Source organism: Paramisgurnus dabryanus, chromosome 3, assembly GCF_030506205.2.
Source record: "Paramisgurnus dabryanus chromosome 3, PD_genome_1.1, whole genome shotgun sequence".
NCBI lineage: Eukaryota > Metazoa > Chordata > Actinopteri > Cypriniformes > Cobitidae > Paramisgurnus > Paramisgurnus dabryanus.
In genome coordinates this window covers 27737290-27764882 of record NC_133339.1, presented here as the reverse complement: position 1 = coordinate 27764882, position 27593 = coordinate 27737290, and the positions used below count along the sequence as shown (strand labels likewise).

At 35.9% G+C, this 27593-nt stretch overlaps 1 protein-coding gene across 17 annotated transcripts; it reads left to right on the top strand.

Moving 5' to 3' along the window:
* On the top strand, window positions 1-27420 carry LOC135768176 (uncharacterized). Of its 17 annotated transcripts, XM_065277356.2 has the most exons (27): window positions 4-263; window positions 8083-8177; window positions 14050-14124; window positions 15415-15471; window positions 15751-15885; window positions 15987-16119; window positions 16460-16495; window positions 17477-17521; window positions 17807-17851; window positions 18071-18115; window positions 18335-18379; window positions 18686-18736; window positions 18962-19012; window positions 20390-20434; window positions 20664-20714; window positions 21191-21241; window positions 21528-21578; window positions 21803-21853; window positions 22156-22206; window positions 22839-22880; window positions 23885-23917; window positions 24021-24097; window positions 24566-24610; window positions 25745-25789; window positions 26124-26168; window positions 26413-26447; window positions 26575-27420. In XM_065277356.2, exons 2-26 carry the CDS (start codon window positions 8142-8144, stop codon window positions 26425-26427), a joined length of 1356 nt encoding a protein of 451 aa, XP_065133428.1. In that variant the 5' UTR covers window positions 4-263; window positions 8083-8141; the 3' UTR covers window positions 26428-26447; window positions 26575-27420. The 17 variants fall into 17 exon arrangements, with proteins under 17 accessions (XP_065133473.1, XP_073670065.1, XP_065133482.1 ...); XM_065277380.2 differs by lacking the exon at window positions 18962-19012 and having other exon boundaries at window positions 2-263; XM_065277372.2 differs by lacking the exon at window positions 20664-20714 and having other exon boundaries at window positions 2-263.
* Window positions 27421-27593: the final 173 nt, after the last annotated feature.

Below are 27593 nucleotides of genomic sequence, written 5' to 3'. Positions count from 1 at the left end.
CTTTTCTAGCTGTTCATACTTAAGGACACGCGTGTACTAGATGTGTTTAATAGCGTACGGCGCGCGACTTTTCCCACGCGTGTATTAGCTGCTTGTTTATAAATGTCATTTTATAATGACACTATTCACTTGGTCATACTCTCATCGCTCAGTGTCTGGTATGTTAGGGGGATTTTAAAGTCCATACAGGACAAGGGGGGCTTGTTGCATGAAGCCGCAAACCGAAAGTAAAATGTTGCATTACAAGACCAAGCTACTGAAAGGTAAGACGCATGTTTCACAACGTGCTCGAAAAATCAGAATAAAGTGCTTGCTTTTCAGATTTGACTCTGAATATGAGATTTATTTATTTATGTCGGATTGGTATATAAACGAATACTGTAAAAATCTTCACACAAAATATTGAAACCATTATGAGAATTAGGAAATCATCCTGATTTTTCTTATACTTTTAATTCTCTTTAAACTGTTTTATGTATGCTGTCCTCTGAATGTATGACAGATAAGCAGATGAGATCCAGCAGGGTGTTGGGTGTGTGAGTTGTTAGCTGTACGTTGTGTGCTGTAGACACGCTCTGACGTCCTTGTGAACGGCGCTACCATTAGCCTTGGTATAATTGCAAAATACATGCAAGTGAATGGGGAGCCGCGTTTTTCTGGATTAAAACAAATTATTACACGGCTCTCTGGAATGCTTGATTCTGATTGGTCAGTTGAGACATTTGCAGGTTCGTTCTTTTCGAATAATAACCGCTCCAAAATAATAACGCATAGCCGGACTACTTTTACGAGTAAGATCGCTCCGCGCCAATAAAGATCAATAAAGATTACTGTCTGTTTGGCGCCATCTTGTGACAAACACTGGACAACCACGACAAGACACAGACAGCTACTGAGACTGAACTTGACAAAATAGAGCATGACAGCTACGAAGCCAACACACAAAAAAATACAGAATGGGCATTAAAACTTCTCAAAGACTGGCTAAAAGAGAAAAAAATGGAGACAGACAAGTATGAAGCAGAGGATCTTAATAAGGTATTACGATCATTTTATGCATCTGTGCAAAGTTTCGCGGAAGGATAAAAATGTTAATTTAAAACAAATATGCCAATAAAATGTTTCAAATTCATATTCATGTCCAGTTTTTTTTCTTATGTGACAAGTAGCCGTGTAATAAGCGGGATAATGTAGAGTCAGCCGGTAGTTATCGGGAAATAAGCCCCTTCAGTGTGATACAAGACCCTCCGCTTCGCGTCGGGTCCTGATCACACTGTCGGGGCTTATTTCCCGATAACTACCGGCTGCCTCTACATTATCCCTTACATAACGTTTACATTTCTTAACCGATTTCAAACATTTTATATTTACGTGCAAAAACACTATTCTAAGCAGTTGCTTGTGGGGTATTGATTTGGCTTATTTTTTTTGCTTAATGATTGTGCTCGTCCTCTTTGAAATAGTGGAAAATTATTTAAGCAGTGCATTGATACTGCTACTGTTTATATGCTATTGCACATCATGATTAGTCTACTATTAGTATATTACATTAATGTTTCACCGCTGTAACATTTTTACTGGATCCCTATAGGGATTGAATTAGTAATTTGTTGTTTTGGAGTAGCATCTATGCTTTAATACTTCTTTTCTTAAAAAAACGTACCTACTAATTAATTTAGCCTACGTCTTATTTAATTTCTGTGAAGGAACTTGAGTTGCCATTTCCACAATAACGTCATCTTTTGTAAAATATCATGTACATTAAATGATATTGTCTTTATTGTTTTGTTTGAAGATTTAAATAAATTACTTAACCTTTAATAAAATACAGTTGAAGAGCTCAGAATGCAAAATACCCTTGTCTGATATGTTTTCTTGTAACTAAGCATTTTTTATCTGAGGTATTATTAAACGGATTTAGAGGAAAAATATTGGATGGACGTATAATACGCGCCGAGAGCTTTTGATCACTATGAAGAGTTTGGTTCCAAAACGAACTCCGTTTTTAAAATTTTGGTCAAAACATGTTTATTATTATGTTCTCATGTTTTTATTGTGTTTTATTATGCTACATAGCTGTTGTTTTTTTTAGTTATGAAGGCTTAAATCAAAACAAACCAACTGTGGTTTAATTATTTTAATGCTCAATCAAAAACAAGATGGAAACAATACGGAGTTATCTCGTTTTGGAACCAAACTCCTCAATATCATAGGCAATCTCATTCAGCATTCAAGGAGGCGTTTAGAGACTTTGCTATTGACCTCCTGTTTACTCTCGATTATGGCACTGAGTGCTGTACAAAGTTATCCTCAACGTAAAAACTTTAAAAAAAGTTATTTCTATTTCTTTATATGCCTAATAATGAATTTCCCATTTCTATATGTTTGGAGACAAAAGTTTTGGTAGGCTACTACTTAACATAGATTGTAAATAATTTCAACCGGTTGAGATGTAAACGATATTGTGGTTTGGTTTAGAAAGAGCGCAGCGCCTGCCTTCAGTTGCATGGTTTTTTAGGGCAGCATTACCAGGACTAATATGGCGGCATCACAGACGAATCACGGCAACGGATCAAAGCGCTCAATGAGCTGCGTCCAAATACCCACACTTGCGGTCTTGGCTACTCGAAAGCGCAAGCACGCGAAAGGAAGTAAATGCGCAAGACTTTCCAATGTCTAAAAACTGACAGTGTTCTTAACCCACACTAAATGCACACTGTGTTTCTTAAACGCCAAGATTGTTTCCTTCCTAGGACGCACCCTATAGGAAGCTCACTGTAAAGATGGCTGGGTTATTTTTAACCCATAATAGGTAAATATTGGACAGAACACAGGCTGGGTAGAAAATGACCCCATGCTGCGTTAAAAATGACCCAATGTTGGGTTGTTCTTATGCAACGATGGGTTAAAATAACCCAGCACTTTGGTTAAAAACAGCATTGGGTCAATTTTAACCCAGCAGGGTGTTCTGTATAATATTTACCCAACATAGCTAAAAATAAACAACCCAGCCATTTTAAAAGTGCTGTTTCCTTTCTAGTAAAGTCCTTATGACAGTTAGTCTCCTCTTTAAACTTTAAATGTTAAAATGAGTCAAATAAGTGTCCATGGTTCCCGACCCCTTGGTCTTGTCATGAAAACTTTAAAGTGAGAAGTTTAAGATGATGCAATGAATCATTTAAATGTATTACAGTAATGTGAATGAGAATAACATATCAACCGTTTGTGGTCTCACAGTTCTGTACAAGAATTTGCAGTTTTACATTGTGATTAATTATTTTAGAATGAAATTGGGTGACAAAAGTGCCAATTTCATTCTCGCGATGTTTTTTGATTGTGTGTAAAGTATTATGGGTGATTTGAGGGCACGAGGTATACAGTTCATGCATCCTTTAAAAAGTGGCCGAATGAAGGGCTGCCTTCAAAGCATCATTCGGATTGAGATGTTCTCCGACGATGCGTGAGGACGTGGCAACCAAGATATGCAGCCCAGGGGCTGATCACGCCGATAGCGTTCATGCCAGTTGCAGGTGCCTTTTTTGAATGATTTTGTATGGGCATTGAGCGTTATGCGCGCTGTTTATGCGCACCGAACGCCTTTTTGCCACCTTGCTAGCACGCGTTTTTGAAGGAGCGCTGAGAGCGAAAAAACGCCCGACCTCATTGAACTTTTTCCATTGTCTAATCGAATGAGGGCAGAGGCGGGATTCCGTTGTGATGACACAAGTTTACAGTTGGAACAACCGCAGTCACTCACTTTCTCCTGCGTGTTTGTGCACCTCTCACCCTCGATCAAGGTCAGAACAAGCGTCCTCTTTTTAAATGTTCTGCTAATATGAAAGTTAACAGCCAAAAAGCGCTCACGCTTCAATATTTCAATATAAAAGCCGCGCCGCATTGCTCTTTTTTTAAGAGACCAAAAAGCAGTGCGGCGCGCCTTGCGTTTCCACGCGTTTGCTGTGATTGGCCCAAGACGCATCCTCGCGTTTGAGAAACACCCACTATCTTTTCGTAGTAGAGGGCTGCATTGCTCTCCCCCACGCGAGACCCACCTGTTTTACAGTTTTTAAATGTTCATTTTTGAATGAACATGTAAAACTTTTTTGAATGAACATGTAAATTTACAAATATATATTTTAAGAAGACTAAAAAAAAATTATATGTTTTGGTGCAAATTGCGACCACTATGGTTTGACATTTTTAAACTTGCTCCCATCGGTTGAAAAATTGAATAAGCGACCGCAAGTGTGGGTATTTGGACACAGCCATACATATGATATAGGCCTTAGAAGTAAACCTCGTTGATGAGTTACTTTTCCTCCGGATGTTAGTGTGTCACTGGATGTGTAATCCAGTGCATCTCTGGGCAGCAATTAAGGAAACGGGTAGCAGCAGCTCCTCACAGGTCATATATCATATGTGTTATTTTATTGACAAATGTCGCGAGCGCGCAATACGAGCGCGCGAATCTCTCTGTTCGCACCCCGATTTCCATTGCTCATGTACAAAACTGCACGTGCGCTGTCAATTATACTGCCCTCTTATGCATTTACTCTGCTGCTTGAAAGTGCTTGTAACATATGCCAATATTTTACTGAATTCAACTTGTATACATGAAATTGTACATATTTTACGAGTTGGCTATTTCGTATCAATTCATACGAATATAAATGTGCAAAATCGATAAATTCTCATGAATAAAACAACAACAACGAAACCGAAATTGGTATTAAAATTGGTAATATGGCTATTATATATATGGTATATATATGGTCAGACATGTGCATGTGTCATTATAGCCTAACTGTTAGCGTATGAACATTTACTTAAAAACCTGTAGCAGTAACAGTATGTGAGCAAACAAACAGACCCACCAGGGCATCAGATAGCCTATGATACTTTGGTTTACCTTGCTGTGTGCCATGGTCACTGTAGCTCGAGCGTGTAGTGAAAACAAGGAATAGAACTCTGAATGATCCAAGTGAAATGGATTTGAGGAAGCAGCAGCGTGGATGTCAAGGCTGTAGCTAAAACCTGGAATGGAGTATTACCTACAGCCTTTTCTAGGGTATTTTCAAGCCAAATGGATTTTACTGACGGCGCTTTCAGTGAACAGACATAAAGTGACAGTAAAAGTGGGTGAGTCCAATATCATTAAATAGTGGTTGGATCTTGTCCCACCCACATATAATGGTTCCAAGCCCCATGCCTTTATTAGTTGACTACTTTTGACAGCCTGTAATCCCAGAAACACACAGGAGGAATTCTCTGATGCAAGAGTACCAAAGGATTCCCGAACGCACAGTAGGCATTTTATGTGCGCACACACTCACTGAGAGAGAGCATAGAAAATTAATAAGAGGGCAGCATATAATTGAGAGTGCACATCCAGTTTTCGGCATGCAAGAAGAGAGATTACATGACAGTCATATTACATGAATGTATTAATGCTTCGCGACATGGAAAACCTGGTGCACTAGTTTGCACATAGGGCACAGGCTCAGGCCTCCTGGTAATTCATATAAGAGTTCACTGACATAGTTCCCATCCGCACTAGGAACTGATGACCTCTAAGGATTGGGATAAAGTATTTATATAGTTGTGTCATAGCCCCAGGCGCTTTTTATTGCCAAGAATAACATCTCATTGAACTGTCATCTATTGAGACTGAGCTAACACCAGCCGGTCATCTATGAAATGTAATATGCAGATCCCTTAAAGTCTCAGAGGAGCAAGGGTTGAATCCATACATTTTGTGAAAGTGCACAGGGAAAGTGCTAGGTCGAATGGCAGAACACGATATTGGTACGATTTGCCCCGAAAGCGAACCTGAGAGACATCTGATGCTGAGGGAGGATGATTATGAGAAAATAGGCATCCTTTAAATCTATCATGACAAACCAGTCCTTGGACCTAATTGTTGCCGGATCAAATAAATAGTTAACATTTTGTATTTGTATCTCCGATTGAGATGCCTGAGATCCAGGATGGCCATCCATCTGTTTATTTAACTATACAATAGCAGCAGTAAAACCCCTCTTGACTCTTGAGGAGGGAAATGTACTCTATAGCCCACCTCAGTGGAAAAAACCCTCTGAACCTGTGAGAACAGGATGCAAACTGAATTTTCTAGCCCTTTTCTATCACCTCTAGAAGCCATTTTTTCACACTTGGACATTTTCCCCAATTTTCTGTGGGAAAGAGCGATGAGTCAAAAACTATTTTAAAGCCATCGTCAGATGTTTTTCTTCTTGGAAACTACATTATTTACTTTATTTCCAAACAAATCAGTATTGGAAAGCGGGCCATCTATTTATTTTATGCCTGATAAATTAAGCCACAAATGTCTTTCTATGGCTATCAGGGCTGCCTGATTATTTTTTTACTCTCCTCTAGTTTACTGGCATTATTTTTCTTTTTGTTCTACTGGCCAGTCAATATTTCATACCCTAGGATAGTTTCTTTTATTGATTTCACATTTTATTCCACTTCAACACTCACTAAATCTAACTCCTCAGAGCTGGAGCAGTGCATAGGACTCCCGGTTGAGTCAGGGCTTCGGTATCCCTACCAGAAGAGATGGAAAGAGAGGAGTGAGAAAAGGCCAAAGCCATCTCATAACCCTCAGCGAGCTCCATCTGCGAGCCCCATGATCATTAACGCCGTTCTGCCCCAGCAGACACAGGTCCCAAACCGTGAGGCTCACGGACATTGCCTGACTCGTCAAACAATGCCATGCGGGAGAAAAGCACTCACAATGTTCACACGCCTTCCCCTTAAAGAAAGCGTGTGTGTGTGCTTCACTCCCAAACAGTCAAAACATAGCTCGTATAGTATCCTCGTCCGTGATAAAGTGAGGAAAGGGAGTAACACATTACTACTTCCTGCTTGCCTAGGAGTCTTGTGCGCAGAGGCCTCCGAATTTTTAAACCAGGCCTGTCTATACTAAATTGTTGAATGTTGCTTGTCCATCTGTCTATAATAGATAGATTTCGACCCATCTTTCATCCATGACCCTTCATCTAACTATTCTTGTAAGATGCATCAATGCATATGGATGAAAATGTTTGAAAGGGCCACATAATTAAGACAAAAATCATAAATGTTCATTTTTCATCTGATAATGTATTTACAGTTTATTATTTATATTTACATTTTGCTATCATGGTATACTGAATGCTTCTAACCCTGTGGTTTAAAATGTTTTCAATCTTATCTATCAGTTACTGGGAGTTGCTGACATGTTTCAAAAGGATGCCATGTTTTAACAAGACATGAATATTATACTAGATTTGGTGACTCAGACACCCAGCATAGAAATAAAAAAAAAAATATGATGAAGACATTTACTTTCATGCCTCCAAAACACTCTTTGTTGATTATCTTAATGATAACACATAAAAAGATAGTTTGCAACAAATTTGCATGAGATCGTCTTTAGACAAAGTGTCTTTTTCGAGGGCGCACGATGCGAAGCTCATCAAAACATGTATTTAGCCCATCATGTGTGATGCATCTTGTCAAAATAAGTGCCTGCTGCACACGCGTCCAAAGGGTTTATGATTAAAGAGACGCTCATGTTTGTCAGATACTCGCTTAATCTCATGTGTTATCAGAGTTTAGTGTGCAGTTAGTGTCTTGGGAATATTTTGTGAACATGAGCGAACTCTTTTATCATAAACCCTTTCGACGAGTGTGAAGCGGGCACGTTTCTTGACAAGACACATGATGCACATGGTTTACATGACGCAATGAACATATTTTGACATGACGAGCCACACACACGGCACTTTGAACACATATTTTAAATTAACAAGAGAAGTCACTGGCCCCCACTGTTCAGAGAGAAAGAGAAAAAGATCAAAAGCACAGATTTGTCAGCCCTGTGTAACTGTAAAAAAGCTGTTGCAATTAACCCCGCGTTACTTTGTGCCCCACTCTCCCCTTATATTGACAGCGTTGTTTGTTGTTTGAATAAGTTTAATACCTGAGTTTCTCATGATAATGTTTATTTATATCTGCATGATGAATGCTGTCTCTCTCTCACTCCTCTCTTTTATGTTTCCCATGTTATGTATTCAGCAAGTTAAATGAAAGACTTTCTTATGGAGCTAAACTCTGATGGTTAACAAGACAACGTAATGAGTGGGAAAGCCTGGATGTTCACATTGTTCACAGTGAGTTTAATCTGAACATGCAAATAAACAAACAAACAAAAAAGATCAGCACACACACGTTTGTATAACAGTAGCACCACCAGTGTTGGGCTCGTAACTCAAAAGAAAAAAATTCATTTTCATATTACTTTTTTAAATATTTATTTACACTATTCGTTATATTACTTTTCCAATACTCAAATCTGAAACATATTGGTTCAAAATAAATTGCCAAATCCAAACCTAGCCAAAGCCAAACATCTGCCAAAAAAGTCAGATTTTAGCCAACTGAATAAACATCTGGTTGTTTAATAGTCCTCATGTGTAATAAGTGTGTTTCTATAACAAAAATTTGCGTCACATATTCTGTGAATGGAATAACATTTCAACCTGCATTTGCCAGTATCCCCTGATGTATTTTATTTAAGTCTGCATGTATCATTTGCAGTCTTACAAGGCTACTAGTGTTGCCAACCTTTTTCAGTGAAAAGTAAAGCCTGCTTGGAAACTGGCTAAATTCCACTAGATTACTTATTAGAATGTGACATTGCAAAAAAATCTTATAATAACCGACTGTCATTTATACAATGCTAAAGTCTGTCTTGGTAATAGCTGTTCCATGCAACTATGTGAGCAATGTTCATGTTTATACATCCAACAGTCTAATTTCAAAACAACTGAGAGGCAAACAATAAGTGATTGGTCTTTGGAAACGCTGTTTTTTACTTATTCAGCTCTTTCACATCACAGCTCTGTAAGTCTGATCTGAATGTGCTGCTGCTTAGCTCACTGTACAGAGTAGATACAGACAGATTTAGTCAATCGCCTTGAAAGCAAGTAGTGATAGTGGGGCATTCCAGGCCTGCATATTTGTGTAGCTACACTCTAAAAACAAACAGTGCTAAATTGCACTAATAGTGGTTCATCGGCTCATAATCACATGGGAACCAGCACTTATGTAGCAGAACCATATCTGGTGCTAAAGTGGTGCTATATCACCCCCGGATGGTTAAATGTGCTTTATAGGTGCTACATAGCACTAAAATGGTTCTCCTATGATTACGAGCTTTTAGTGCCCATCCAAAAACACTATGGGCCCTATTTTAACGAGCTGAAACACAAGTGCGAAGCGCAAGTGAGTTTGTGGGCGCACCTTGGGCGCTGTTGCTATTTTCCCGGCGGGAGAAATAACTCTTGCGCCAGGCGCAAATCAATAAGGGATTTGTCTGAAGTAGGTTCATTATTCATAGGTGTGGTTTGGGCGTAACGTCAAATAAACCAATCAGAACGTCATCCAACATTTCCTTTAAACGCAAGTGCGCAAGTTCCATGGCGGGTTGCTATTATTATGACGGATTTACCAGGCGCACGCCAGGAGCGGCTCACAGCCGAGGAGACCGACGTTCTTGTAAGAGCAGTCAAAGACAGAGAAGTTGTTTTGTATGGGGATGGGAGAAATCCGCGTCGGTTAAACGGGCGTGAGAGGAAATAGCCACAATTGTCTCATCAGCTGGCATCCCCAGGACGTTGCGCCGTAAGCGCTACAATGATGTCAGGAGACGGGGGAATCCCAAGCTTGCCAGCATAAATCGGGCACACCGTGTAACGGGAGGTGGATCTGCCTCTACACAGATGCCAGCAGAGGACATCGCTGCATCCACCCTCACCCCTGAAAGCCAAGAAACGCAAGCAGTCCAACACCAAAGTACACTTACAAATCAAGTTTACATACAGTAAGGTTTCTTATGAAAACATTTTAATTGTTATTTACATAAAATAAACGTAATACAGCCACACAACAAACTTATTAAATATTTTAATCGTTATTTGCATGATAATTGTTTAACGCAGCCACACAAAAAAATAAAAACTATCACCTGTAAGGAACAACAGAGTCAGGATCCCAATGCAAAGGTACATTTATTTGACAAAGCAGATAACAGAAAGACTGCTGGTGGGAAATAGAGAAACTGAAGATGCCTCGGCCGTCCTCGACCTTCTTCGAACCGGGGAATTACTCAGGTATCTGAACCCCGATGAGAAACGTTATAAAGAGTAAGAGATGCTCCGGCCGTCCACGGCACGGGGAACTACACAGGAATCTGGACCCCCAATATGGGGGAAGGCACGTAGGTCGCTCCTGCGCGCGTCGCAGCGCAAAAGCCTGAACGACTGGGCAGTCTCACCCTGGCACCGGGGAGAAACCAGTTGGATTACCAAACTTCCGCAGCGAGGCACCGCAGGTGGAGAAACAGGAAGGCAGGCGAATTAATCCCAACAGGCTTTCAACTGGTGCGAGGACAGTCTATGGATATAGAGAGAGAAACAGTCATTAAACCCCAGAAACGGGCAACCCTTACGGGCACAAACTCCGTTGCTCGCTGTGAGATCAGAACAGTTGGCACAGTCAATGAGGAAATAGAGTCTCTTATAAATCCAACAGCAGGTAGGAAATCCACAGCGGAGAGACAAATATCCACAGGAGATCAAACAGCAGCCAATTCTCTGAAATAGCGAAAAGCAGATAACACAGACTATTATTAAGACAACAAGACATGATACGATACGGTGCGATACGGTGCGATACGACACGATACGACACGGTACGGTACGGTACGGTGCGGTACGGCACGGCACGGCACGGCGACATACATCAAAAGCACATTAAATGACATCAAGTAAAATTAAGTGACGGACTCTCAAACACTGAAGGGAAGAGAGAGACTTTATACTACTGCCATTGGAGAATAACAAGCTACAGGTGAGGATGACGCAGAGAGGGAATCACACAGAACAGGAACACCTGTGAGAGGCGCGCACGTGAATCTGTAAACTAACACAAAACAACAAGGAAAAACAGAGCACCGACAAGACAAGAAAAATCCATAAATAAATAAATAAATAAATAAATAAATAAATAAATATATATATATATATATATATATATATATATATATATATATATATACATAAAAACATGCGTGTACAACAACAGAAACAAGATCACAATAGACACTAACACTAAAACAAAGACAAGAGGAAGTCATAAATATATATATACATACAAACAACAAACAGTATACTAGACAACACTAGACACTAAAACAAGAGGAAACAAAGGAGCGGGGAAAAATGACGACTACACAATGACAAGAGAATACAAGGGAGCGGGGAAGATGTCACAAGACACGGGAGAAACGTGGTCTAATATAACAATACCAAGACCACGCTTTCCCACACAACATAGTACTGTCAGAATCCTGCCACAATGAACTAGATAATAATACTAAACAAGATTCCAGCAGAATCCTGACATCACCACAATGCTCACCACAATGATTTCCCTTATCTCATGTGTTAATAAAGCAGTAAACCCCAAGAAGCAGTGGTTATAACAGCTAAGGGGCGTTGTTAGGCACGACGCGAAGCGGAGTGCCTAAAACCCCCTTAGCTGTTATAAAATGCACTGTAACCCCACTGCTTCGAGGGGGTTTATTGCGTTTATAAAACGGTTACTTCATATGCGTAAGTTAGAGGGATTTTATAAAATAAAACACAAATAAGTTGTAATTATATTAGTACAAATATTACTCTTCCGCCAAACAAAGTAGTTCCTCAGAATCAAGTGTGACTGAAACAGAGGGCAGTTCCCAACCAACACAGATGCAGCAAAGACACAATGAAAATATGATTTAAGACTGTGGTGTTTATTTTATAAATCAACATTCATCTAATTTAACATTTATATTGTCCAACCGTTGAAAAGATGATCAAATATGCTTGGGAGCATGCTTAACACAGAACTGCCCGTTTTATAATATTTTTTATTGTAACAATTTATGATTTGCAAAAATAACTGTTGCATCTGTGTAGATTAGATAAGCAAACTTTTTTTTTCTGGTCAGTGGCGCAATTGTTTTTTGAAACTGCAAAATAGCATCAGGGATGGTTTGCGTCGGAACACGCCTCCTTTTTGCGATAAACCGCCCAGGGAGCGCAAGTTTATTCCCTAGTTTGCCGACGTGCGTCTGTGGAGGGAAAACCCCTCTGTGCGCCGGTGAAAAATCCGAATGATATATGCGTCACTGACACAGTCAATTGCGCTGGCTGCAAGGTAGGGCCCTAGATGTCCCTTAAAGGGACATTCCACATTTTTGAAAATTTTCCAGCTCTCCTAGAGTGAAATATTTGATTTTTACCATTTTGGAATCCATTCAGTTGATCTAGCGGTACCACTTTTAGCATAGCTTAGCACAATCCATTTAATCTGATTAGACCTTTATCTTATATATGACCAACGAGTTTCGATATTTTTCCTATTTAAAAATGTATTCTTCTGTTGTAACATCGTGTACTAAGACCAACGAATTAAAAGTTTTCTAGGCAGATATGGCTCTCATTTTGGCGTAATAATCAAGGACTTTGCTGCCGTAACATGGCTGCAGCAGGCACAATGATATTATGCAGCACCCGAAAATAGTCCCCTTGGTTACTTTCAATAGCAGGGGACTAATATAATAATGTTAATAATGTTAAACTCTAGGGGAGCTGGAAAATAAGCCAATTTAAAAAGTAGCCAAGTTGTGCAATGCTGAAATCTCATCAGGCATGCAACACTTGGATATAAAGATTAATCTGCGGTCGGAATGATTGAATTGCCACTGCAAAAGTAAAGTTGTTAAGAGCTTTATCTTTGAATAGTAATGGTACAAATAAATTAATTCATATATAAAATTATTTTAGTTATTGTCATACTAGTTATATTATTGCTGTAACACATTATAAGTAGTGGAGAGTGGGGGCGAAAGTAAAATTATAAAACTTAGTAAAAACTTTAGACAGACATATATTTTTGCTGTGACCAGTAACTCACAAGCGTGATCTATCAATACCAGGTGGTATTTTGTACGAATGTAAAACGACTTCACTTTGAACATAAGTTGCATGTTGTTACTGTACTTTCTACTCGGGGTGAAAGTAAATACTTTTGATTTTCCTGAGGGTGGGGGCACAAAAGTAAATACAAAATACATAATATACATTAAATATACATAACTTTGACCTTGTTAATATGTAAGTGCAAACATATTTTTTCATTTAAAATTTCAGTTTCATCAAATGTTTCAAAAGCGTCCTGACAGTACAAACTTGAATTGTTAAGAATAAAACGTTTTTTCATCAGTATGAACACTATGAAAATTAAATTCAATTAGTATAATTTAACATAATGTGCAACAATAGCAGCAGGACAAAAGTAAAAAAAGAGTTACTTTAGTCCCAAAATGAACTCCGGACATTTAAACCCAATTTACTTTTAAACTGAAATCTCTGAAAAGTCAACACACATCAGGATGTGTTATATCACTAAATAACCTGTAGATTGATCAGTACTGTAACACATAAAATAAAAAAACACAACTTGTAATTAGAAAAAAATGTCTGCTTCAGTAATTAACTTTTCATGATCGAATAAAGCTTTCTGGACCTAACCATGGTAAATGATTACAAAATCACAAGATATTTGGCAGCCCTATCAAGGGTTACCTACTTAACGTGCTGTCATATTTGGAATGCAATTGTAGTCAGGGCTTTAAGAAAATCGCTTTGTTGCGTTTGTCTCGCGTTACCTTCGACCCCGCCTTCCCCTAACGCATTCCTAACTGAGCACAAACACACCATATGCTTTATAATGCAAATCATGAAGAGTACACTTACTGAGTGTTGTTAAAACATTACATCATATGATAACATCACAAATAATATCTTACATTTAAAATTATGCTGGACTTCCCAAGTGTTGGGTTTATATTTACCAAGCTGTTAACAATTTTAGATGATCATTGTCCTAAAATGGTTATTGCTTTATCTTAAAACATGTTTTTTTTCTTCACAGACAGCTTTACTCATCACAGGTCATGTTCATTATGCTCAGTCTGAATGTTATGATGGTGATTTACTGCTTCACTTGGTAAGTCTATCCAAACTACTTCACTTTGATTTTCCTGTTCTGTATTTTACACAGCATTACTTCCAATCAGGACCTTCGCCACAACATGCAGAATGGGGCCAATTAGTTTTCATGGAGGGTGGGGGCACACTTTTTCATAATGTAGGAAACAGACATTTACCTATAAAAACTGTATTTGAAATAGAGCAAGTTCCATATTACAAAAGAACACCAAAACACAAGGATGTCCAGCCTACAACTACACAAAACCCATTTGCCTAATGCCTATACACTATGTAAACACGAGTCTTTACAGTATGTCCACTATTAACATAACTACATACCAGATAGCAAAAAAATTTATGTCTGTAGCATACAGTATTACAATATACTCACCATTAAAATAGCTAAAGGTGCCTTGGAGTGAAATTTCCTAAGAACTTTATCTTCCCATTCCTGTAGATTTCTGTGTTTGAGGTTTTATACAAACACGAGCTGATTGTGCTGATTGACATGATGATGGCACAAAATTAGATTTTAAGACTGAATGCAATGCACAGCTGCACAAAGGAATCTTGAATGATATTTAAACCTGTATGCTAACTGGATAACCATCTTGTATCATTTACATCTATATATCATAATACAGCCAAACTGAGCATTCTAATTTTAATAAGCACTATGTCTTAAACAAAATGTAAAAATATTATAAGGTATGCGGCTTGAGACTTGATGACAACAGGATCAAATCAAGTGAGTGTTTTTACAAACGTGCAACACTACAAACGTGCAACACTAAACAGGCAGACAGATATATTGTATAACGGCAATGATAACAGATGATATGGATGATGGCACAGATAGCAACTTCAACACTAACCCTCTTGACAGTTAAAAATATAGACAATGACTTTCCTGAACTTGACAATAGATGTTGGAAAATGGGTGATGACGAGGAGGAGGAGGAGGATGATAAAGGCAAATTATGAGCACAAGGGTAGTTTTTACACAGTACACTCTAGGAGATGTATGTAGAAACAAGACAGGACGGTGACTGAGTGAATAGGGAGTGCTTTTGTAGTGCAGGCAGGTGATGGATAACATGTGACGGAGCTTAATAATCAGGTGAAGCCGATCATTGAGGACGAGTGAAGGAAGAAACTGGTGAATCCGTAACACTGTGAAAGGATAAGAATTGTTTGTATATTATATTATTTTATTTTTATATTATTAGGTTTTGTGTAATAACAGATTTTATTTAATCTGGATCATAATCAACTGACTTTAAATTATTTTTTTTTATTTCTGTAGGAAGAAGAATTGTTGGAAGATCACTGGTTTCAAATTAAGAAATTCTCTGACTCAGAGGTAAGAACTTTAACATGATGAGGTTTCACTTTATTATTATTATTATTATTATCAGTATTTAGTATTCAGTTATTAATGTTATTAGGAGTTCTAGTTATAGCAGTCCCTATAGGTTTTTCTAACTGCAGCTACAAAGATGACATTGATCTGGCAATCTAGAGAGTTTTAAATATGAATTTGCATTTCAGTTTATGTAGTTTAATCTTTTAAAATGATTACAGTTTGTTATAATGGTCACATTTACTGTTTAATAAGTTTGTTCCATGACTGTTTTACTAGGAGCATCGACTTCTTACAGTAATAAACACCCTGTGTTCAACTTGGATTAAAAACTTGGAAAAAATAAATGTTCCCTGTAATAAAGAATATTCCAAGTTCCAAGTTGTTAAAACTTTTGAAGGAATGTTAAATACGGTGAGTATTCATGTAGTGCATGTATTTTGTCACTGTCACAAGTAATTGGGCCTCAGATATCACAACTTTTAACTACATGATTCTTATTTTCTTCTCTTTAGTCTTTTAAACCAGAATATGCTTCAAAAACACTGTGTGAGAAATACAACTGTACTGATGGATATGAAATACAATATGTGAACAAATATGACTTTGAATCTATGTATAAAAATATTTGCAAAAAATCAGTATCAGGTATGGACTCTCTGATTCAGTTTTCCTTTTTTTTTGTTTTACATTAATTTATTGTATGGCCTTCCAGGGTGAGTCTCATTGGCTAGCCTATTATACTACAGTAAATATCTGATAAATAAAGTAAAATCTGTTAAATGAATCTGAAAATGTTTCTCTGTATGTAGCTGAAAGCATTTAATTAGTCAAAATATCTACATAAATATGCATACATAAAGAATTTTATGACAGTAAGTGTTTTGTGGAAATGTGTGGAGCTCCATGCAGATTTCTTGATTCAATGGATAAATTGTGATTTTCATTTTAACATTACACCCAAACTAAAACATTGTCTACTTTTTAGATTTCCATTCATCAGGTCTAACATGTCCATCTAAAAGTAAGTTATTTTACTTTTTTCACTTTAATTTTACCACAGAGTATCTCTTGTTGTTACAGTATCTCTTAATTGAGTCATATGCAGTGGCGGCTGGTGACTGCTCTTCCGAGGGGCACAAATTCTAAATATGTGTTCAGAGTGTAATGTTTGTTGCTCGTGTTTTCAGAATATGTGTTTGTTGCATCATGTGAACCATGTGCATCACACGTTTTGTCAAAATAAGTGCCTGCCGCAAAACTGTTTATGTAAAAGAGACGCTTACGTTCACAAAATACACGCAAGACCCTCCCAGTAAACTCTGATTACGCATGCTGAGTGGTACTAGTATTCAATGGAAAGCTTCTGAAGTGAAGGCTCATCCACGCCTTCCTAAAATGCCTGATTCAAACATGCACTCTCATAGTTGTACGTCATATTGTGGAAATTTTTTTATAACACCTAAAGAAAGAAGGCACTTTTTTGCGCTCTAGTATTGTTGCCGCACCGCCATGCAGTATTGCTTTCTGGAGCAGATATGCCAAATATAGTAAAACCCGTAACATTTCCATGACAAGCTTGAGGTATTTGGGCAATCACAAAGCACTGGATAGCAGGCAAAGCGCCATTTCTATTGTACAATGAGCCTTGTAAAATTCTATGCGTTTTAGAAAGGCGGGGCATAGAGGGGCAACATTTTTCCATAAACCACGTAAACACATTGCATTACACCAAATACACAAAATAGAGTTCTTTTTAGCAACGTAATATGACTCCTTTAATGTGAAGATAATTGTGTTAGAATAATGTTGGACATCAAGTTCTCTAACAGCATAATACATTGTAAATTTTCCGTACATTATCTTCTTATAATTAAAAATTAAACAGTTTTTTCAGCAATTGTTTTGCTTAATTTTATCATATTTGATAACTTCAAATAATGTTTTGTTGGAAGTCAACATCCACTAATGATTTGACTGAAACTAACAATAATAAATCACACAGGCACGCCACCTTCAACATCAGCTACAACCTCCGCTGTCTTTACAAGTAAGCAAAATCAGAATATATTTTTTATTTTTTATCTTATTTTTATTTTCACATGCATTCTCAGTTTATAGCACAGATAAGTCGAAAAATGAAATTAAAAATGAAAAACTGTAATTTTTTGGGGAATACTGTGGTCTTTTTTACAAATGACTTACAAGTTGTCATAAAACAGTGTTCTTCAGCTATTGTTTTGCTTAGTTTTATAATCTTTGATAACTTCAAATAATGTTTTGTTGGAAGTCAACATAACAATTTGACTGATATTAATAATAATAAATCACACAGGCATGCCACCTTCAACATCAGCTACAACCTCCACTGTCTTTACAAGTAAGCAAAATCAGAATATATTTTTTATTTTTTTATTTTCACAAGCATTCTCAGATTACAGCACAGATTTTTAAACTGACACATATAATTAATTGTCACAAAACTGATTTCTTCAGCAATTGTTTTGCTTAGTTTAATAATCTTTGATAGCTTTAAATAATGTTTTGTTGGAAGTTAACATACAGATTTGACTGAAACTAATAATAATAAATCACACAGGCACGCCACCTTCAACATCAGCTACAACCTCCACTGTCTCTACAAGTAAGCAAAATGAGAATATTATTTTTTTATCTTATTTTCACAAGATACTCAAATTATAGCACAGATTTTTTAACTGACATAATTAATTGTCATGAAACCGATTTCTTCAGCAATTGTTTTGCTTAGTTTTATAATCTTCAATAACTTCACACAATGTTTTGTTGAAAGTGACCGTTAAGATACAGATTTGACCGAAACTAACAATAATAAATCACACAGGCATGCCACCTTCAACATCAGCTACAACCTCAACTGTCTCTACAAGTAAGCAAAATCAGTATATAAAATTAATTTTTTATCTTATTTTTTGTTTTCACATGCATTACTACAGTACATTATAGCACACACAGATACTTTAAAGTTGAAATGACAATGGAATGAAAACCTAATTTTTTGAGAATATTGTGGTATTTTTTTACAAACAACTTAAAAATTAATTGTCATGAAACTGATTTCTTAAGCAGTTGTTTTGCTTAGTTTTATAATCTTCGATAACTTCAAATAATGTTTTGTTGGAAGTGACCGTTAAGATACAGATTTGACTGAAACTAACAATAATAAATCACACAGGAGCGCCACCTTCAACATCAGCTAACAGTACAACCTCCACTCTCAACACAAGTAAGCAAAATCAGTATATATATATATTTAAATCTTATATCACAAGTCCTCTCAGATTATAGCACAGATATTTTAACTGACAAATATAATTAATTGTCATGAAACTAATTTCTTTAGCAATTGTTTAGCTTAATTTTAAAATCTTTCATAACTTAAAGTAATGTTTTGTTGAAAGTCAACATCCACTACAGATTTGACTGAAACTAATAATAATAAATCACACAGGCACGTCACCTTCAACATCAGCTAACAATACAACCTCCATTGTCTCTACAAGTAAGCAAAATCAGAATATATTTTTTAAATCTTTTTTTTCACAAGCATTCTCAGATTATAGCACAGATATTTTAAAGTTGAAATTAAATTGAAATTAAAAACTGTAATTTTTTGGAAATATTTTGGTATTTTTTACAAATTATTTATCTATGATTTTCATAATTTTTTTAAAATTCATGTGCCCTCATAATCTTATATCAAAAACGCAAATCCCCTACCCTCCTCAAAACGATCTCTCCGGTCATATGGTATGGAATGTGGGCGGGGTCCAGGAAAAGATCGCAGTGATTAGCAATTAGCAACACGACCCAACTTCAAACAATCCAATCCGGTTCTCAATTGATAAATTCAAGTCCTTTTTTTCAATTCAGAAACAGTTTCACTTGGATATAGAGGGTATGCATTGACATCACTTTTCCATGTGTTCACCGCCGGAGCTCGCCCTGTTGAGTGGCAAAACATTCAACAAATTGGCTGGTTTCCATAGCGGCTGCTGCGAAAAATGGCAGTAAAACTGACTATTATCATCTTAAATTGAATTTAGTTGGCCTTAACAGTGACCCTAAAATCTAGCAGTAGTCTGTGGACATGTGGCCAGACATTGCTTTTCCTGATATATGTTTGTCTTGCCTAACACCATTAAACCATCCCACCTTTTAATGAAGGCTCACTGACAAAACTTTGCAATTGCACAGAATAAGAGTTTATTTCATGTATTTTTTATAGGATTTTTTATCCCAAAATTTGACATACCTGACATATGAGTACTGCTACTGATTTACTTCTCCTTTGAGTGGCAAAACATTCAACAAAATGGTTGGCTGTTCTAGCGGTGGCCGCGAAAATGTTAATATAACTGACAATTATCGACAAAAATTTTATTTAGTTGCACTTGATGGTGACTCCAGCAACTTGTCAACCCACCTGTGGTCAGTGAACGTTGACATGAACAATCTATTTACTTCTCCTTTTGGTGTTTCATGGCAGTTTGTAAAATGATAGCTCCGAATTCTTGTTAAATCTATTAGTACAGTCAATCGCACAACAGCCTTTTCCCATTTAGACACGTTTTCCCTGTGTTTTCACTGATTTCACCATGTAAACAAATTCCCCCGCTCTGTCTTTTGCCACTCAGTGGGCGTAACCGCAGTCACTTTCACTGAAGGTGATGTCAGGGGCATACCCTCTATACGTCACCATTGGAAAAATAAGACATGGCGACTTCAACTATATAATTATTATATAATAATCAATATAATTAATTGTCATAAAACAGATTTCTTAATTTGATCATATTTGATAACTTCAAATAATGTTTTGTTGGAAGTCAACATCCACTACAGATTTGACTGAAACTAACATTTATGAATCACACAGGCACGCCACCTTCAACATCAGCTACAACCTCCACTGTATTTACAAGTAAGCAAAATCAGTATATAATATTTATTTTTTATCTTATTTTTATTTTCACAAGCATTCTCAGATTATAGCACAGATTTTTTAATTGGCACATATAATTAATTGTCACAAAACTGATTTCTTCAGCAATTGTTTTGCTTAATTTTATAATCTGTGATAACTTAAAGTAATGTTTTGTTGGAAGTCAACATACCGATTTGACAGACACTAACAATAATAAATCACACAGGCATGCCAACTTCAACATCAACTAACAGTATAGCTTCCACTGTCTCTACAAGTAAGCAAAATCAGTATATAATATTTATTTTTTTATCTTATTTTTATTTTCACATGCATTCTCACATTGCATAGCACACACAGATATTTTAAAGTCGAAATGAAATTGAAATGAAAAACTGTCATTTTTTGTGGAATAATGTGATATTTTTTTACAAATGACTTACAAATTAATTGTCATAAAACTGATTTCTTCAGCAATTGTTTTGCTTAGTTTTATAATCTTTGATAACGGTAAATAATGTTTCTACAAGTAAGCAAAATCAGAATATATATTTTTTTATTTTATTTTCACAAGCATTCTCAGATTATAGCACAAATATTTTAACTGACACATATTATTAAGTGTCATAAAACAGATTTTTTCAGGAATTGTTTTGCTTAATTTTATCATCTTTGGTAACTACAAATAATGTTTTGTTGGAAGTCAACATTCACTACAGATTTGACTGAAACTAACAATAATAAATCACACAGGCACGTCACCTTCAACAACAGCTAACAGTACAACCTCCACTGTCTCTACAAGTAAGCAAAATCAGTATATAATATTACTTTTTTTATCTTATTTTTGTTTTCACATGCATTCTCACATTATAGCAAAGTCGAAATGAAATTGAAATGAAAAACTGACATTTTTGGGGGAATAATGTGGTATTTTTTTTACAAATGACTTATAAAATTAATTATCATAAAACTGATTTCTTCAGCAATTGTTTTGCTTAGTTTTATCATCTTTGATAACTTTAAACAATGTTTTGTTGATAAGTTAACATACTGATTTGACTAAAATTAATAATAATAAATCACACAGGCGCCCCACCTTTAACATCAGCTAACAGTACAGCATCCACTGTCTCTTCAAGTAAGCAAAATCAGAATATATTTTTATTTTATTTTATTTTTACAAGCATTCTCAGATTATAGCACAATGTTTTAACTGCCATATATTATTAAGTGTCTTAAAACTGACTTTTTCAGGAATTGTTTTGCTTAATTTTATCATCTTTGATAACTACAAATAATGTCTTGTTGGAAGTCAACATTCACTACAGATTTGACTGAAACTAACAATAATAAATCACACAGGCACGCCACCTTCAACAACAGCTAACAGTACAACCTCCACTCTCTACACAAGTAAGAAAAATCAGTATATAAAATTTATTTTTTATCTTATTTTTGTTTTCACATGCATTACTACATTATAGCACACACAGATACTTTAAATTCGAAATGACATTGAAATAAAAAACTGTAATTTTTTGGGAATATTGTGGTATTTTTTTACAAATGACTTACAAATTAATTGTCATGAAACTGATTTCTTCAGCAATTGTTTTTCTTAGTTTTATAATCTTTGATAACTTTAAATAATGTTTTGTTGATAAGTTAATATACACTACAGATTTGACTGAAATTAATAATAATAAATCACGCAGGCATGCCACCTTCAACATCAGCTAACAGTACAAACTCCACTCTCTCTTCAAGTAAGCAAAATCAGTATATAATAATATTTTTTATTCTTTTATTTTTATTTTTACAAACATAATCAGCATGAAACAGATTTATTCAGTAATTGTTTTTGCTTAGTGTTATAATCTTTGATTACCAGTTTTGTTAACAAGTTAACATCCACTACCTTGGATGGCCAGTGACTTCTTTATAGAGGGTGCGCAATGCGAAGCTCATCACAACATGTATTTATGTGTGTGGCTGGTCAAAGCCTTAAACCCACACAAGGTTCACATGATGCACCGAACACATATTTTAGCACTACGAGGAACACACATGACACTCCGAACACATATTGAATTTGCGCCCTCGGAAGAGAAATCAACAGCCATCACTGTCCACTACAGATTTAACTGAAACTAACTATAGGCATGTCATTTTCAACATTAGCTTACAGTTCAACCTACACTTATATTGACCCAATAAATCATAGGGACAAGAGGTTTAACACCAGATATGAAGTTCATTGTTAGAAAAACTCATGTAATGAGTATAACTAAAGGGTACAAGATTACCGAAGAGCATGGATAATAATCATATTAATCATAACATATTTTCACAGATATATATAAGATATAAGAATATTTTAATGTGTGTTTTTTTATAGATTTGTCAACCATGGCATCAGCAGCCACTGTTACTCCGTTACGTAAGCATGAACTTTCCCATTTACCAAAAGTACCCTAATCAGTACCATACAGTACTACTCAGTGGCCACTTTATTGGGTATGTATTTTAAATAGGACAGTGCTTCCCAATTCTGGCCCTCAAGTACCCCTTCCTGGAAAGTTTTTTATTTAAAACACCTGATTCATCTCATCAGCATCCTTCCAGAATGGTTAACATGTCTCCCTAACAAGCTGATGAGTTACAAAAGGAAATATCTAAAACATTTTGGGAGGGTGTACTCGAGGACCAGGATTGGGAAACACTGAAATAAGACATAGCTGGAATCTTTATTTTAATTCTTGCTCATGATGACTTAATGTAATATATTGTTGCAAATCTTGTGCCATTAGATGCACTGTAGGGGTTACAATAATTCTGAAGCTGTTTTAATGTATTAAGAAAATCTTCCCCTCACCGACCATTACAACACCTTCACTGCCTCTTGCAGAAAAAATCTAGATTTTGGTGTGCTGGTTCCCACTGTAATGTCAGTTTTATGTTCTGCTTGTTGTTTGTCAGAGATGCTCCTCTAATCAGTGGCATATCCAGTGGGAATATTTTAATTACTATTTCTTTAATGTTACTTGTTTGGCTATTTTATGGCACAGATTGAATTATTATTGGTAATGAAGTGGCCACTAAGTGTGCATTCTAACTAACTGTACTAATATTATAGTATAGTACATACAAGAGAAATCTCTTGTTAGGCTTATAGCACCACCACCACCATATCACATTAAATGGGTCATATGATCTATTTAAAAAAAGAAAATGTGTATTAAGTGTAATACAATGTGTTAACACGATTTAAGATTGGAAAAACACATTTGTTTTTCACAATAATACAATGCATTGTGATTGGCCGAATACCTCAAGCATGTGGTGGAAATGTTATGCCTCATATGACCCCTTTAAAGAAGACAGTGATGTCAAAAGGGATTTGTTTGTGGATGTAAGTTTTGTACCGTTTCACTTTTACTATAGATATGCATCAGGATCAGACCGCAACAATGCCTAGTAAGTAATTTGGTCTATATATTAACTGTCTTTCCTGCTATGTTCTGTCTTTACTAATCTCTGTGTAACCCGACATATTACTTAACTGTTTTTTTATGTACAGTTACCATCGGGTTCCTTGGTGTCACTTTACTGCTGAGCCTTATATTTTATTTAGTTTGCAAGCAGTATAAAAAACAGGTAATATGATCCAAGCATTTGTGTTGTTCGTATGTGTATGTAATTTAAAGAGGAATACTTTCCTTTTGGGTGATTTTTTTAATTACATTGATATTTCATCAACCAGGGACCAAATGTGATTGGAAAATCTGAGAGTTCTGATAACATTGATTTTATGATATAATGGTTACAGTGTACATATGTACAAAACGTTTACTGATTAAAAGAATACTGTAACACCCCAGTGATAGCTAGAGACAATTTTTTCTGACAGAAAACTTTCACATAAGCTTTTATTATTAATTTCACAATTTTATTGGAATATTGCTAATATTGTCCCTCTGTGCTTACTGTATTATATGATCACTATATTAAATTAAAGCTCAACCACGTTTTGGTTTTCCCTCACTTTCAGACTGTTGTGTAAATGGTTATTTGACTTATTCCATAAGAGGATCTCTTTATAATGTATGTAATTAATTTTTTTAGGAAAACCGGGAGACAACGATGAGGCTGAGTGCTGTGAGTTCTAATGTAGGTAACATTAATTGTATGGTAACATGGTTACATTGTTACTACATGCAATGTAGAAAAAGTGTACTGATTGAAATAATACAGTACCACTCCAGTGACAGCTGGAGACCATTTTTTCTGACAGAAAACTTCCAAATAACGCCCCATTCAGACAGCCAATGACAAGCAGTAGCAGAGCGACGCGATCTCATTCATTTCAATGGAAACCTGGCGATTTTCGGCAACACGAGCGAAAGTGACCGTTGGCGACCGTATGGGCGTGTCCAGCGACGCGAGAAAGTTAAGAAAAGTTTAACTTTATGCAAATGTCGAGCGACTTTCGGGAGCGACTACCAATGAGAACAAAGCAGTGGAGTTCACGTCATCCTTCTCTCGTCAGTTACTGGCGTGGATGGTACTCATTTGTTTATGACAAGCAGATTTAGAAACGCCTCATTGAAAGAGATGGGCGACACACAGCGATAACGTCGCTGGCTGTCTGAACGAGGGGTTAGATTTCATTATTGATTTCACAATTTTACTGGAATATTGTTCCCTCTGTGCTTGTTGTATTATACTATGACCACTACATTAAAGGGGACATATCATGAAAATCTGACTTTTTCCATGTTTAAGTGCTATAATTGGGTCCCTAGTGCTTTTATCAACCTAGAAATTTTGAAAAATATCAAACCAGTAGCTTAGTTTTGATAAACCATTTTTTACAAGCATGTGAAAAATAGGAAGTTGAAATTTGTCTCCCCCTGTGATGTCAGAAGGGGGTCTTATTATAATATCTAATACTATAATACTATCCAACACTGCCATTTAGTGCAGAAATCAGCTCATTTGCATTTTAAAGGACACACCTAAAAATGGCACATTTTTGCTCACACCTAAAAAGTAGCTATTTTAATATGCTATAATAAATGATCTATATGGTATTTTGAGCTAAAACCTCACATGTGCACTCTGAAGATACCAAAGATTTATTTGACATCTTAAAAAAGTCTTATGAAATGTCCCCTTTAAAGGTTCTTTTTAAATTCTCAACCACTTTTTGGTTTTCCCTTTCTTTCAGACTGTTATGTAAATGGTGATTTGACTTATTCCATAAGTGGATCTCTTTGCAATTTATTTGATTTATTTTTTTAGGAAAACCAGGAGACAATGATGAGGCTGAATTCTGTGATTTCTGATGTAGGTAACATTGATTGTATGGTAACATGGTTACATTGTACATATGCAATGTACAAAAAGTGTATTGATTGAAAGAATACAGTACCACCCCAGTGACAGCTGGAGACAAATTTTTTCTGACAAAAAACTTTCAAATAAGCTTTCATTTTTGATTTCACAATTTTACTGGGATATTGTTAATATTGTCCCTCTGTTCTTACTGTATTATATGATTACTATATGAATTCTCAACCACTTTTTGGTTTTCCATCTCTTTTAGACTGTTATGTAAATGGTGATTTGACTTATTCCATAAGTGGATCTCTTTGCAATTTATTTGATTTATTTTTTTTAGGAAAACCAGGAGACAACGATGAGGCTGAATTCTGTGATTTCTGATGTAGGTAACATTGATTGTATGGTAACATGGTTACATTGTACATATGCAATGTACAAAAAGTGTATTGATTGAAAGAATACAGTAACACCCCAGTGACAGCTGGAGACCATTTTTTTTCTTACAGAAAACGTTCATATAAGCTTTCATTATTGATTTCATAATTGTACTGGAATATTGTTAATATTGTCCCTCTGTGCTTGCTGTATTATATGATCACCATTTTTTGTTTCCCCTCTCTTTTAAGGATTCTGTTGTGTAAATGGGAATTTCACCAATTTCGTAAGTTGATCTCTTTGTGATTTATTTACTTTTTAATTTTATAAAAATTTTTATTTTGTTTTTGTTTAAACTATAGAGGTTTAGGATGCTGTATATCTGATCTGTTATTTTCTTACCAATTTACCAGTGTTTGGAAACAATAAATCTGGGCTGGTCACCCACCGTTTTGCTGCAAGGGTCATAGCCGGTCACCTCACCTCTGTATGAAACAGACTTTGACATTTTCTCCAGGTTCATCATTACTCCACTTATGATAATACATACTGTATAATCCTATGCATGGCCCGTTGATATCTTTAAAAAAGGGAAGTTTACACAATCATTAACGTGGATTCTGCATACTAACAACAACAAAGATGTCCATAAGACTTTCCATTTTCATTCCGTGTCTGTGTTCAGTGTTGTTCTGTAGCAGTGATGTTTCTCCTTAATTTTGTGAAAACACATCTGTTATCTTTAATCAAGTAATGCATTGTTCAGTATATATTGTGATAAGCTTGCATTTAAAGACATAGCTTAAAATAGGATTGTACCAATGAGGTGTACCAAAGACTGTGCATTGCCAAATGGTTGAGCTGGAGTTCCTTTGAAAGGAAGAGAAAGGGAAAGTGTTTTTCTAACAGAAAATTAGTTAAAATAAAGCTAATTTTGTTCAAATAAAGCTAATATATACTGCCTTTTCAGCAGTTTTGTGTGTGTATTTTATACATTATCATGATATATGTTTATATTTTGATGCATTTTATTTTTGTGTAAGGGAACTTAGAACATATATTTGCAAGCATTCTGGGTATCTCAGAATAGTATATATTATTTGTTTTATGGGCTTATATGTAAATACTGTGGACATTGTACGTGATATTACACTGTTTTGCTGCAAACTGCACCACATAAAGAAGTGTGATTATGTTTATCTATATAAAATGGCATTAAGCAAGTTCTTAATAAAAAATAAAATGACTTTTTAATTTCAGTCTTTGAGTTTATTAACTTACCAAGATATGAATGTATGGTTGTTTTTAATCATATTAGGATACATTTTTGCCTGACATTGTAAGGCCATAGTCGATGACTGTATCATAAACCTAAAAATGTATACAATTATACAAAGTGGGGTTTCTCTTTTGCAGGACATCTGATGTCCTG

Bases quoted from the DNA above. Each gene is read 5' to 3' on its own strand.
- LOC135768176 (XM_065277356.2), top strand. From the start codon at position 8,142: ATGAGTGGGAAAGCCTGGATGTTCACATTGTTCACA. The intron at 19,013-20,389 runs GTAAGCAAAATC...TGAATCACACAG, and splicing joins AACCTCCATTGTCTCTACAA to GCACGCCACCTTCAACATCA. The intron at 20,715-21,190 runs GTAAGCAAAATC...TAAATCACACAG, and splicing joins AGCTTCCACTGTCTCTACAA to GCACGTCACCTTCAACAACA.